This window comes from Dendrobates tinctorius, unplaced genomic scaffold (genome assembly GCF_039654945.1).
Source record: "Dendrobates tinctorius isolate UK_male_01 unplaced genomic scaffold, ASM3965494v1 ptg000097l, whole genome shotgun sequence".
NCBI classification, from domain to species: Eukaryota; Metazoa; Chordata; class Amphibia; order Anura; family Dendrobatidae; genus Dendrobates; species Dendrobates tinctorius.
The window spans coordinates 30,598,273-30,612,701 of record NW_027361765.1 but is presented as its reverse complement, the minus strand read 5'-3'; the positions used below and the strand labels follow the sequence as shown (position 1 = coordinate 30,612,701).

Below are 14,429 nucleotides of genomic sequence, written 5' to 3'. Positions count from 1 at the left end.
AGAAAAAAAGTTAGCTCTTCCCCCCCGCAGTATACACCCTCTCGCTGGCTGAGATTTCTCCAGTTCTTTGCTTAGTGTCTGTAGGAGGCACTTGGGTCTTGTTTCAGACCCCACCGTTTTTATTTTATTCTTGAATTTTCTGTAAATTTTTATTTTTTAATTAACGGAATGAAGGGGGCGACTGTTCCTTTCTACGGCCCGCTCTCCCCCGAACCAACAACAGGCAAACACGCGGAGTATACCTCCCCGTACAGTTTCCTGCAACTAATGGGGCTGATTCCTCTGACGATGGTTCCCTTACGGTCGGTATTCCACGAATACGAGAGTAAGCGCAACAGGACATAGCACCCCGCATGGAGAAGGACTTGAGCAGCGCTTTTCGGATGCAGTGAATCAGCCCCCGAGCTCTCCATCCCCCTACCACAGGGTGGATCGATTGAGCATATACCCCTTTAAGACCTCCTCCAGCTCTGCTACATCGCCCGGAGGATGAGACACACACCTGCAGCTGGAAGACCCCGGACAGCGACGACCTGCCTGAGCATAGGAGGGGAAGTATGGGGTCGGGTCCTGCCCCCGGGAGAAGCGCTGACTTAATGACAGTGGCGGTGCATCGGTGCGCCCGCCCCCCTCTCGGCGCTCGGGTAGGCCAAAAATTTAGTCCCCGGCCTACTAGACCGCAATTAAATAGCACCGCCCGCGCTAACGTCGCCGCCCCCTCCTCTTGGCGCCTCTCATTACTTACAATACGCGCAATTCTAATCTCGAGGGCCATGTCTTCAGCTGCCGTTAACCCTTTCAGGAGTGCTATGCCTGCTCTGGACAGTCGGATACCGGGTGACACCACAGGGCCACCGTGTTTTTTTTTTTTTTTTTTTTTTTTCTTTCCCCGGGGTACACCGCACAGGACCGTGGGTAAGTTGCATCTGCCCTCAGATTAAAGCTTAACCCCTTCCTGGCACATTCCCTGCAGCTGCAGACGGACTCTGCCGTTAACCCTTCAGGAGCACTATGCCTCAATCTAAGGAGGCTAAACGGGCTGTTAAGAAGCACACTGCGTTTTTTTTACCATGTGTACCACTTGCAAGTCTGCCTTACCCAGTGCACAGACTGATCCGTTATGCACGGACTGCGACCCGGACTGCGCCCTGATCTGTGCTCCAATGTCCGCCGCCGCTGCTGCCTCCTGCATTTAGTACCCCTGAGTGGGCTGCGTCCCTGTCACGGTCGGTGGGGTTTCTGACCCAGGCTATATTCTCTCTCTGGGAGGACTCTTTAAGTCAGAAAGCGTCCTTACCTCCCGAGGAGGGCTCTGGCGTCGGCCGGGAACCGTCCACCAACAGGGGCCGTACTCGTTCAAGGGATGGTCAGGTCTCTAGAAAGCGGGCCCTTGACGCGTCCCCTAGTCACGTTCGCGCCTCAGCATCGGCAACTCCTGTCTCTCGCTCGCCCTCTCCTGAGGTTCACAGCGAGCACGACTCTGAATTCGAATCTGACACGTCAGCCTCTCAGAATCCCCCAACTGATCAAGAGTCGCTTGATTCTCATAGAATCAGTCAACAGGATTCTGAGGTTGGATGAGGAAAATATTCCCGCTCCAGCACACCCGATCTCATTTAAGAAAACCTAGCGTGTGCGCAGGCTGTATTTACCAGCCATCCAGAAACATAGGGATCATCCTCATAAGCGGTTCACAGGGCAAAAGTCTACTCAGGCTAAATACCCTTTTCAGCCAGACCTAATGTAGGATTGGTTACAGTCCCCTCCGGTGGACCCTCCTGTATCGCGTCTTGCTTCTAAAACGCTCCTATCTTCCTGAGGGTTCCTCAGTCAGAAACCCCTCCGATCCTCAAATTGACTACCTTGCCCGTTCAGTTTTTTTGAAGCTTCAGGAGCAGCGCTTTTTCCATCTTTCGCGGCAATTTGGGTCACTAAGGCAATGGCCGCTTTGGCAGAAGTCTTGATTACTTCCTTCCAGGGCACCAATCTTCCTCCGGAGGCAACCACTGTCACCAGGCAGATAATTCACGCAGCAGACTTTGTAGTAGATGCTTCTTTTGATGCCGCCAATTGCGCGGCTCAAACTGCCGCTAATGCGATCTCGGGCGGATGCCACACCTAAAAGATCGTTGTTTTCTCTCCCCTTTCAAACGGGTCGTCTTTTTGGAGAGAAACTGGACCAGCTCATTTCTGATACTACCGGGGGAAAAAAGTAAATTCCTTCCTCAACAAAAGGGGCTGTTCAGCCGTTTCGCAACCAACAGCCGACGCGTTTTCAATCTCACAACAATTCCGGTTGGTCCTCCTCTACCTTCGCTTCCGGATCAGGTCGGTCCCCGCGCAGAGACAGACGCTCCCAGGTCTCATACAGACCTAACCGCTCTTGGAAATCCAGGCCTAGGGCTTCTGGATCTAGGGGAGCCAGATCTCATAGATCTACCCAATGACGACAAGTGGGTCAGGGAGCTGGTGTCGTCCGGATACAAGATAGAATTCCCCCCCAGAAAAAGACAAGAGCCTTCCTTCGGGCTGTTCAGGCTCTGCTAAGGGACGGAGTCATCATTCCGGTCCCTCATCACGAAAGGTTCAGGGGATTTTAGTCAAACCTTTTTGTGGTTCCAAAAAAAAAAAACCCATTCTGGATCTCAAACTGTTAAATCAGTTTGTCAAGGTACGGCGATCCTGAATGGAATCTCTCCGATCAGTTGTCGCTACCATGGAAAAAGAAGAGTTCCTAGCATCCATCGACATCAAGGACACTTGCATTCACATTTCGATCTGCCCGTCCCACCAGCAGTTCCTGCGTTTTGCAATTCACGAGCAACACTTCCACTTCGTTGCCTTGCCCTTCGGACTCGCCACCGCCCCCAGGGTCTTTACCAAGGTCATGGCGGCTGTCATGGCCATTCTCCACTCGCGGCGAGTGGTGGTGTTACCCTATCTGGACGACCTGGTCATCAAGGGTCCGTCCCTTCCAGCCTACGAGGAAACCATGGATAACAGTAAATACACTTTCTTGTCTGGGGCGGAAGATAAACTTCGAAAAGTCTTTTCAAAAACCGGCTCAGCAGATTTCCCTTTTAGGAATGATCTTGGACACTTCCCGCGGGTTGGTCATTCTCCCTCCAGGAGAGACCCAAGCCTTATAACAGGCAACGCGGACTCTTTCCCAACCGGTTTCTCACTCCTTTCGTTTCAGCATGAGAGTTCACGGAAAGATGGTGGCGACGATGGAAGCAGTTCCATTTGCACAGTTCCACCTCCGTCCCTTACAACACGCGTTCCTGTTAGCTTGGGAAAAGAATCCATTCTCCCTGGACCGTTGGATCCCTCTGTCCCTGCGGGTCAGGCAAGCCCTCAGGTGGTGGACACTGAGGTCCTCCCTGAATCAAGGGAGGTCTTTTCTCCCAGTAAGATGGTTGGTAGTAACCACCAACGCAAGTCTCCTTGGCTGGGGTGCGGTGTTTCATTGCCACACAGCACAGGGTCATTGGTCAACCCGAGAGTCATGTCTCCCCTTCAACATTTTGGAGATACGAGCGATCAGACTTGCTCTACGCAGTTTCCACCATCTCCTCACATGTCACCCCATGAGAATCCAATCCGACAAAGGCTGTAGCGTATATCAACCGCCAGGGAGGTACCCGGAGCAGGATGGCCTTGCACGAAGTGAGTCACATCCTCCATTGGGCCGAGCTTAGAAAATTGGGAGACAGATTTTCTCAGTCACCAAGGCATTGCCTCAGGGAAGTGGTCTCTTCATCCATAAGTCTTTCAGCAGATTTGCCATCGTTAGGGGACTCCGGATGTGCATCTAATGGCCTCAAGACTAAACAACAAGGTTCCTCGGTTCATTGCGCAATCCATGCGCCATCGGAGCGGACGCCCTAATTCTGCCATGGTACCGGTTTCGGCTCCTGTATATCTTCCCTCCTCTTCCCTTGCTTCCAAGGGTCATCAAGAAGATCAGAGCGGAGGGAGTACCAGTGATCCTAGTCGCGCCAGATTGGCCGAGCATGGTATGCAGAACTAATACAACTAGTCGCCGACGTCCCCTGGCAACTTCCAGATCGCATGGATCTACACTCGCAGGGCCCGATTTACCGCCAGAACTCTGGGGCCCTGTCTTTGACGGCGTGGCCGTTGAATCCTGGATTTTAGCACAGGCTAGGTTCTCTCACGACGTGATATCCACCATGATTAGTGCTAGGCAGCCTGTGTTCATGTGCATCTATCACTTCACCTGGAAAACCTTCTTTTCGTGGTGCAAGGATCATGGTCGATCACCTCTGGTGTTTTTCCATTCTGCCCATATTGGAATTCCTTCAATCTGGATTAAAATCAGGCCTCGCCCTTAGCTCGCTCAAGGGCCAAATTTCGGCCTTGTCAGTGCTTTTCCAACGCAAAATTGCCACCAAACTTCAGGTCAAGACATTCATTCAGGGAGTTTCCCATGTGGCGCCTCCTTTTAGAAGGCCATTGGAATCATGGGACCTTAACCTGGTTTTTGGGTCCTTACAGGAGGCTCCTTTCGAACCGCTGCAGGACGTGTCACTGTCCGTTTTCTCTCGGAAGGTGGTCTTTCTAGTGGCAATTACATCAATCAGACGAGTTTCGGAATTGGCAGCCCTGTCCTGCCTTTCTCCGTTCCTGAATTTTCATCAGGAAAAGGTAGTTCTTAGGACGTCCCCGTCCTTCCTGCCCAAGGTCGTCTCCTCTTTCCATCTCAAAGAGGAAATTGTTTTGCCTTCCTTTTGTCCGGTGCCAGTCCTTTGCATTGAGAAGGCCCTCCACACCCTGGATGTGGTTAGGGCGCTGAGACGGTACTTCTCGCGGACGGCTCCCTTCCACAAGTCAGATACCCTGTTCATGCTTCCAGAGGGGCATAGGAAGGGTCTAGCTGCGTCAAAAGCAACAAAGGTGGATTCGCTTGGCTATTCAGGAATCCTACCGTATCAGACGTGCCTGTCCCAGCGGGGATTAAGGCGCACTCTACCCGGTTAGTGGGCGCCTCTTCGGCCATTCGGCACCAGGCCTCGGCTGAACAGGTCTGCAAGGCTGCATACATTTTACTAAACATTACCAAATTCATTCTCAGGCCTGTCCGCAAGGCTACGACTTGATCCAGCCTGCATACCTTTACAAACATTGCCTAATTGCTTCTCAGGCCTCTGCGGATGCAGCTCTCGGCAGACGCAGCCTGCAATCGGCAGTACCTCAGTGTTGACTCAGTGGTACATGGGGTATTAGCAGATGTATGCTCCCCACCCAGGGACTGCTTTAGGACATCCCACTGTCTGTGTCCCCCAATGAGGCGTAGGAGAAATGGGGATTTTTGTGTACTCACTGTAAAATCCTTTTCTCTGAGCCAATCATTGGGGGACACAGCACCCACCCTGTTTAGCCTATTGGCTCACTGTAGCATTCTTAGGCTTTGACTTAGTTATGGCTATTGTTAACGGTTTATGCTCCTATTGCTTTTTTCACCAAACTGGAGAAATCTCAGCCAGCGAGCGGGTGTATACTGCAGGGGAGGAGCTAACTTTTTTTTCTGGTTTACTTAGTGTCCTCCTAGTGGCCAGCAGCATAACACCCACTGTCTCTGTGTCCCCCAATGATTGGCTCGGAGAAAAGGATTTTACGGTGAGTACACAAAAATCCCTATTTTTTTCATCGCCAAAGCCATATGAGGGCTTGTTTTTGTTTTGTCGGATGATTTGTAGTTTTGAACGATTCCTTTCATGTACTGAAATGTGAGGGGTGGGGGGGGGAAGTTCTAAATACGTTGAAATCGTGGAAAATAAACTGAACTCCATCATTTTTCTTTTTTCCACATTCATTGTATAGTAAAAAATGACTTGGTAATATGATTCTATGGGTCAGTTGGATAGCAAGGTTGTAAAAAAGTTTTTTTTTTTTTTTTTTTTTGGTTACAGAACTCCAAACTTTGGGGGGGGAATGTTATCACCATTTTCTGAGACCCATTACTTTATTTTTTTTGCTCGGTGAGCTGATGTTTTACTTTATACCGTTCTTGTCTACATATGACCTTTTTTATCAATTTTTTTTTTTTTTTTTTTTTTTTTTTAGAGAGCTGCTGGTCCTGCGAAAACAGCAGTCCAGGTGGTTTGATAATACTGTTTTATTATTTTATGGTGTGCACTGCACAGGTTGATTTAATTTTATATTTTCATATATGGGACTTTTTACAGACAATGCGATACCATATATCTTTGTATTTATTTCTTGTTTAATTGGAAAATGGGAGGTGATTCTATTTTTTTTCTTTTCTGTTTTCTCTTGATAAACATATTTGTTATTTTAGTCCCCTTAGTGAGACCTGAACCTGCGGTCCTTTGATTGCTTTTACTACGTAATGCAAAACTACGGGATTCCAGTGTATAGTGTGAATGATGGTTTTCTGTGAGTACCTAGATGGCAGCCGTAGTGATTTTTAGCAGGCATCCTGTTATCCTGGCAGAGTGAAAGGGCAATGGAAGCTGCTGATTGAAAGCAGCACCTAATGGTTAACAGCAGTGATCAAACCTAGCTCTGGTTTCATTTGTGACTGGCAGATTTCAACTGTTTAACACAGCCGACATCTTTTGTGTGTGGAGTGGGTTCAGCTCCTGCAGACACCTGCACGGACATAGAGTGAGGTCCATGTGTGCCAAGAGGTGTAATAAAGTTCTCTTCACATCCTGTTGGAGGAGGCGCTTGGTCAGATGCAAAATGAAAAGGCTCCAGGAATGGATGGCCTGCCTGGCGAGTTTTACAAAACCTATGCACCCTTACTGCTACCTAAGCTACTTAAGGTATTTGAAGAGGCTGAAAGGCAGAGGGTCCTCCCGCCATCTATGAGGGAAGCTTTGATAGTTTTAATATTAAAGCCCGGAAAGGATCCAGAGGTTCCGGATTCATATCGCCCGATTTCCCTATTATCAACAGATGTTAAATTATTGGCCAAGGTACTCGCCAATAGGATGTCCCGAGTTATCTCCTCTCTTATACAGAAGGATCAGACGGGATTTATCCCAGGCAGAGCCACATCTATGAACCTTAGGAAACTATACTTGGGGATTCAACATAGTTCTGGGGAGTTGGGGGGGAAGAGCAATTTTGTCCTTAGACGCCGCTAAGGCGTTCGATAGTCTGGAGTGGGGGTTTTTGTGGGCGGTACTTCGGAAAATGGGCTTTGGACACAGATTTATAAATTGGGTGAGGCTGTTATATGGCTCGCCGGTGGCGAAGGTTGGGGCTAATGGCAGGGTCTCTGAGTCTTTTCCTCTTGGGAGAGGTACTAGACAGGGGTGCCCGCTCTCGCCCTTGCTATTTGCTACTGCGGTGGAGCCATTGGCAGTTGCAATTCGGAAGTCCAGAGAAATAATGGGATTCAGATGTGGAACTGTGGAGTTGAGGATATCATTGTACGCGGATGATTTACTTCTATATTTAGATAAGGTACATTCCTCGATTTTGCCGGCAATGGGAGGTCATTCGAGAATTTGGGCTGAGGTCTGGTCTTCGGATTAATTGGTCCAAATCAGCTTTAATGCCGATAGACCCTCTCCCGGCGGATTTCTCAGATTTGCAGATACCGGTCCCTGTAGTTCGGAGGTTTAAGTATCTGGGTATAATTGTTAGTCCTGCCCCGAAGGATTTTCGGGCTCTGAATCTGGAGCCCCTGTTGCAGCGATTTAGAGCAAAAGTACATACTTGGTGACGCATCCTGTATCAGGCAAGAAAGATACTTGCATATCATTGGTTGGATCCTATGCCACAAACATTGTCAGAGCTTAAAAATAAACTAAATAATGTCATCAGATTGGAAAGGGGGGCTTATTTAAAAAGAAATGCATTAAGAAAGTTTTACAAAATTTGGCAGCCATGGATGGAGTCACCGGGTCTCCCCGCGGGCGCACTGGTACGGGATGCGATGTTGGACCAGTTGTTGTTGTGCTTGCGATGAGGGGATGCTTGGGGGGTGAAAATAAAGTCTAGTGCCCTTTGTGGCGAAGTAGATTTTGAGTGGCGTGGTGGGAGGGGGCTGGGGTGGATTGGACCTGATATGCGGGGGGGGCGAAATATGATGCGGAGTGGCGCGGCTGGCGGGGATGGTTTTCCCGCTGAAATGAGGCACTGATGTATAATTTTGATTTTTGTTTATTTGTGGAGCCATGTTGTTTATAGGCTCAATTTTATGCAAATATCTGTGTTTTGAGATTTCTTCTTTTTATTTATTCTTACACAGGAAGAGTTTTACCCTTTAAATAATATCTGCTCTCAATGTAATTTTTACTAGCTATATAAGATGTCATATTCTTTCTGTATTGATTCCTGAATGTTTAATAAAAAAGATCTGATTAAAAAAAAAATAAAGTTCTCTTCACACTTGCACTTAGGTCCGGGCAGTCATAGTGTAGTATGCTTCACCCTATCATAAGTCAGTCGGATATATTAGGGCTTGTCCACCTTGTTATGCCAAGGAGCCAATACAAAGAGTTGACTTGAATTCTGGTTGCAAGTACTCTCCTCTAGGCAGAGAGTGAACTTGTAATGCTGTGATTTTTGTGATTGTCTCAGCTTACTCTAGAGCAGGGGTCTCAAACTCGCGGCCCTCAGGACAATAGTTTGCGGCCCTCACATCATGGGCCCTCAGGACAGTAGTTTTTGCGGCCCTCACCTCGGCCGGGATCACACATGCGAGAAATACGGCCGAGTCTCGCATGTGAAATCCCAGTCACACGTAGTACTGCTCATTAAGGTCATGAATATGGACGCCACTCCTCTCTCATAGGTGTGGTGTCTATATTCATGAGCTTAATGAGTGGTACCATGTGACATGTGACCGCGCACTCATACAGGAAGATGATGTCGACGCTGGACCATTGGAGCTGCAGCAGGAGGAGGTGAGTATGATGATGGCTAGACAGTCACAGCAGCCTGCTGTCAGCAGACAAGGCGTATGAGTCACACTCAAATGCAGCCGAGCAGGGACCGGACCGCGCCACAGACTCAGGTGCGCCGGGTTCAGAATGAGCGGTGAGGCGGTGCGGTATATTGCTCTAGGAGGGGGGGTCATCAGTCGGCCTTAGTGCGAACTTGTGCCATTACCCCGGGCTCAGAAGCGGGTGCGGCAGCGGAAATTGCTGCTCAGCGGGACAGAACAAAAAGCAGAAAAGACACATGGGCTAACATTGAAACAGTGACACCAAGTAGAATTATCTATTACACAGCCCCAAACATGTCTTTTTCAAAGCCTGCAGTGAAGAGAAAGGTTGGTGATGAGCACAGACCATTTCAGGAATAGTGGGAAGTGCAATATTTCATTGTTGAGCACAGGGGCATCCTGACGTGTCTTATTTGCGCAGAGAAAGTTGCAGTGCACAAAGAATACAATTTGAAACGTCATTACATAACTAGACATGCTGAGGAGTATGCAAAACACCAGGGAGATTAAAGAGCCAACTGGGTTGCTAATCTTAAAAGATATCTACTGAGGCAACAAGATTTCTTTAAGAAAGCAACCAAAGAGAATGATGTAGCAGTCGTAGCTAGCTACCTGGTTAGTGAGATGAAAGCCATTCAAAGAAGGTGAATTTGTAAAAAAGTGCATATTACAGGCTGCAAGTATTGTCTGTCCAGAAAAGAATGGTCAGTTTAGCAACATCAGCCTTTCTGCCAACACCGTAGCAGAGCGCATTTCTGACCTGTCAAGTGACATTTATGATCAACTGTGAGAAAGCAAAATGTTTCAGTGTATTCTCAGTCGCTCTTGATGAGACCACAGACATCACCGACACTGCCCAGCTCGCAATCTATGTCCGTGGTGTTGATGGCAATTTTGAAGTCATAGAGGAGTTGCTCACAGTGATTCCAATGCATGGCCAGACCACCGCTCAGGAGATATTTCTCCAGCTGTGTGATGCCATTGGAGGAGGTTTGTTGGAATAACAACTGATGGAGCGCCATCAATGACAGGGAGGAAAAATGGACTGGTGGCACTTGTTAAAAAAAAAACCAGAAGAGGAAGGTGTGGAGGAGGTCATTGCTCTGCACTGCATTATCCATCAGCAGGCCCTTTGCTGCAAATGCCTGAAGTTTGACAATGTGATGTCTTTCGTTGTGAAATGCATCAACCAAATCAGATCCAGGGGCTTAAACCACAGAAGGTTTCGTGCCTTTTTTTTAGAGGAAATGGAGTCAGAATATGGGGATGTGCTCTACTTCACCGAGGTACGTTGGCTCAGCAGGGGAAACATATTGAAGAGATTTTTTGAGTTGAGAGCAGAAGTGAAAGCCCTCATGGAGAAAGATGGGGCTACTGTTCCTGTGCTAAGTGATCCAAAATGGCTCATGGACTTAGCTTTTTTTGTTGATATCACACATGAGCTTAATGTACTGAACAAGAAGTTACAAGGTCAGGGGCAACTTGTCAGTGATGCCTATGACAACGTGAGAGCATTCTCTACAAAACACTTATGTTATGGAAAGCCCAGCTTTCTCAGACAAACCTTTGCCATTTGCCATCATGCAAGGCACTCATGGAAGCAGGCACACCACTCAGTGGTGAGGAGTATATGGATGTCATTTTGAAGCTACAGGAGGAATTTGATCACAGATTTGCAGACTTCAAGACGCACAGAGCCACATTTCAAATTTTTGCGGACCCCTTCTCCTTTGATGTGCAAGATGCCCCTCCTGTGCTTCAAATGGAGCTCACTGACCTGCAGTGCAACTCTGAACTCAAAGCCAAGTTCAGGGAGGTGAGTGGAAAAGCAGACAAGCTTGGGCAATTTTTGAGAGAATTGCCACCCAGCTTCCCTGAGCTTTCCCGAATGTTCAAGCGGACCATGTGTCTTTTTGGAAGCACATACTTGTGCAAAAAGCTCTTCTCTAACTTGAACTTCAATAAGTCCAAGTACAGGTCCAGACTTACTGATGAGCATCTTCTAGCCCTACTGAGGGTCTCAACTGCTTTCTCCCTTAAGCCAAATGTGGCTCGGCTATGCGAGAGTAAGCGCTGCCAGATCTCTAGCAGCAAGAAGTAGGCAGAAGAAGCCATGTTCAAAACCGGTTATGTTCAACGTTCCATTCATGTTCAGAAAGTTAAATGTTAAAGAACTGTTAATACAGACATCTGAATAATAATTACATTTTTCTAGTCAGCAACTATATGTGGATTCTTCAGTCTTCTATATCTGCTGTATTATCATTTTATTATTACTGATTGCTTTATTTTTTTTCTTATGATTTTGTTAATTTATTATATTTTAACACAAAATAAGATGAAAAAATAAAGACATTTGATAACATTGGAATGTTTTTGTAAGAGCTTTTCTTGTGGAAAACCTGATGCGGCCCAGCCTCACCCAGATTCTACCTCCAGCGGCTCCCGGGTAAATTGAGTTTGAGACCCCTGCTCTAGAGTAATTCTGATGCCAGATGATGTGTTCAGATCTTGACTATTTTGTATGTATGTATAAAGGAGAATAAGCTGGGTAACATCCCTCGTGTCGTTCCAGTACTTCAGTCAACTCTGCTCCTGGTTTACATGGTTCTGCTCCTCAAGAACCCTAACAAACACAATGGAAACGGTACTGGGCATTCTGGCTCTGCATTACTACCCTCTGGAAGGTTCACGTACAAAGAACAGGTGAGACACCGTCAGCTGAAAATGAGCTTTTCCTACCACATAGCTTACATGTTACTAATCTCCCTCTTCTTTTATAGCACCAAGTACTTGTTCTTCGTGGCTCTGGCTTTTCTAGTACGGCCAACTGCACTTATTCTCTGGGTTCCATTGCTCTTATATCATTTCTCCAGGGAACAGAAGAGACTTGACTTAATAATTCATCAGTGTATGCCTGTTGGGTAAGTAATAAGGGCACACTGCATCAATAAAGCTGCCTTGTGGACCAAGGTCCACCAGAACTAAGATAAGAGAATATCAATGACTTTGATATAAAGGGATGCTACAGTATACAAGTAGCTTTTCACTATACAATAAGGAAAGAAAAAAAGAGAAAGAAAAGCACACCTTGTGCAGATCATACTAGGGATAAAAAAAGAACCACGGTGTTGGAGGATCTCACCTGAGCTTGTTGTGAAAGAGCAGGCACCACACTGGGGAAAATTGTAGTCTGTCCTAGTGGTTGCTGTTCCACCCGCTAGACTCCATTGAAATCCGGATAAAAATCCAAGGAAGGGGAAAAAAGTGGTTTGGTTCAACACTGTCACGGGTAATAAATGGTGTACCACTGGGGTATATGGCATGAAAACTGTAATTGTTGCTACGCGTTTCAGAGCCCGTCTGGTTTCTTCATTAGGCGGATGTCACCCGATGAAGGAGCCAGACCGGCTCTGAAACGTGTAGCAACGATTAGAGTCTTTATACCATTTACCCCAGTGGTACACCATTTATTACCCGTGGTAGTGCGGAACTTCCTCGCACTATACAATAATTATACTAGAACAGTTGATAACGTTTATTTTACAGTCAGTTGAAAAAAAACAGGATTTTTTGGGTTGCTTACCGTAAAATCTGTTTCTCGGAGCCTTCATTGGGGGACACAGACCATGGGTGTATGCTGCTGCCACTAGGAGGCTGACACTATTCACAAAAAAAGGTTAGCTCCTCCTCCGCAGTGTACACCCCACCGACCGGAAGGGAATTCCTCAGTTAGTGAGAAAGCAGTAGGAGAAGTAACAGAATAGATTGAAAACAGAACAGACAACTCAACTGTAAACAACCAAAAAACATAACAGGAGTTGTAGAACATGGGAGGGTGCTGTGTCCCCCAATGAAGGCTCCGAGAAACAGATTTTACGGTAAGCAACCCAAAAAATCCTGTTTTCTCGTTCGCCTTATTGGGGGACACAGAGACCATGGGACGTCCCAAAGCAGTCCCTGGGGTGGGAAAACAAACTTCCATCAGGCCAGCGGACTCACCACCGCCGCCTGCAGAATCCTCCTACCTAGGCTGGCGTCCGCCGAAGCGTAGGTGTGGACATTGTAGAATTTCACAGACGTGTGAACCGAAGACCAGGTTGCAGCTTTGCAAAACTGCAGCGCGGCAGCCCTGTGGCGTACCGCCCAGGAGGCACCCACTGCCCGGGTAGAGTGCGCTCTGATCCCTGGAGGAGCCACTCGATGCTTAACTCGGTAGGCCTCCAAGATTGCCGATCTGATCCAGCGAGCAATAGTGTCCTTTGAAGCTGGGTGACCTTTCCGCGCCCCATCTGGAATGACGAAAAGAGACTGTCTTTCGCAAGGAAGTCGTCCTGGATAGATAGACTCTCATCGCCCTGACCACATCCAGCTTGTTCAAGGACCACTCCCGAGGATGAGTTGGACTCGGACAGAAGAACAATATCCTCATTGAGGTGGAAGGAGAACACCACCTTAGGCAGGAAAGAGGGCGGAAGCCGCAGAACTACCTTATCCTGGTGGAGTACCAAAAAAGGGGAACGGCAAGAAAGAGCCGCCAATTCCGACACGCGCCGGATGGAAGTGATTGCCACCAGAAAGTCTACCTTCCAAGAAAGGAGAGAAAGGGAAACATCCCTGAGAGGTTCAAAAGGAGGACCCTGCAGAACCTCGAGAACCAGATTAAGATCCCATGGATCTACGGGCGCTCGGAACGGAGGAGCTGTGTGAGCCACGCCTTGAAGAAAGGTCTTGACCTGAGGACGGGAGGCCAACGTCTTCTGAAATAAAATGGACAGCGCCGAAACTTGACCCTTCAAAGAGCTGAGGGCAAGCCCCGCATCCAGCCCTGCCTGAAGAAACGCCAGAACGGAAGGGAGCGAAAAGCACATGGGCGCGATGTAATTGGCCTCGCACCAAGTGAAATAGGCCTTCCAAACACGGTAATAAATTTTTGGAAGATGATGGCTTTCTCGCTCAGATCATGGTATGAATTACTCGATCGGAAAATCCTGCCCGTTTCAAAACCTCGGTCTCAACAGCCACGCCGTTAAATTGAGCGACCGAGAATTGGGGTGGCAGATCGGGCCTTGAGACAGCAGATCTGCCCTGTCTGGAAGCTTCCAGGGGGCGTCCGCGAGAAGACGCACAATGTCCGCGAACCAAGACCTTCTGGACCAATTCGGGGTGATGAGAATGACTGGGATTCCTTCTGCCTTGATCTTCTTCAACAGTTTGGGAAGAGGCAGGGGAGGAAACAGGTAGGGGAGTTAGAACTGCGACCAAGGTACGGCCAGAGCGTCGGCGCCCACTGCCATAGGGTCTCGAGACCTGGATACAAACTGTGGGACTTTCCTGTTGAGGCGAGACGCCAGCAGATCTACATCCGGGGTTCCCCATCGACGGCAGAGCAGATGAAACACCTCCGGATGTAGGGACCACTCTCCCGCCGCGAGACCCTCGCGGCTGAGAAAATCGGCGGCCCAGTTGTCTACGCCGG

General features: G+C 48.1%; 1 protein-coding gene across 2 annotated transcripts in view; it reads left to right on the top strand.

The window, feature by feature from the left end:
• PIGB (phosphatidylinositol glycan anchor biosynthesis class B) overlaps positions 1 to 14,429 on the top strand; it is a 57,065-nt gene that overhangs the window by 7,504 nt on the left and 35,132 nt on the right. The window contains exons 5-7 of one of the 2 annotated variants that reach the window (XM_073587022.1): positions 6,091 to 6,123; positions 11,526 to 11,656; positions 11,734 to 11,874. In XM_073587022.1, coding sequence (XP_073443123.1) covers positions 6,091 to 6,123; positions 11,526 to 11,656; positions 11,734 to 11,874 — 305 coding nt within the window. The remainder of the gene's footprint in view (positions 1 to 6,090; positions 6,124 to 11,525; positions 11,657 to 11,733; positions 11,875 to 14,429) is intronic. The other variant, XM_073587023.1, reaches the window with a different exon arrangement.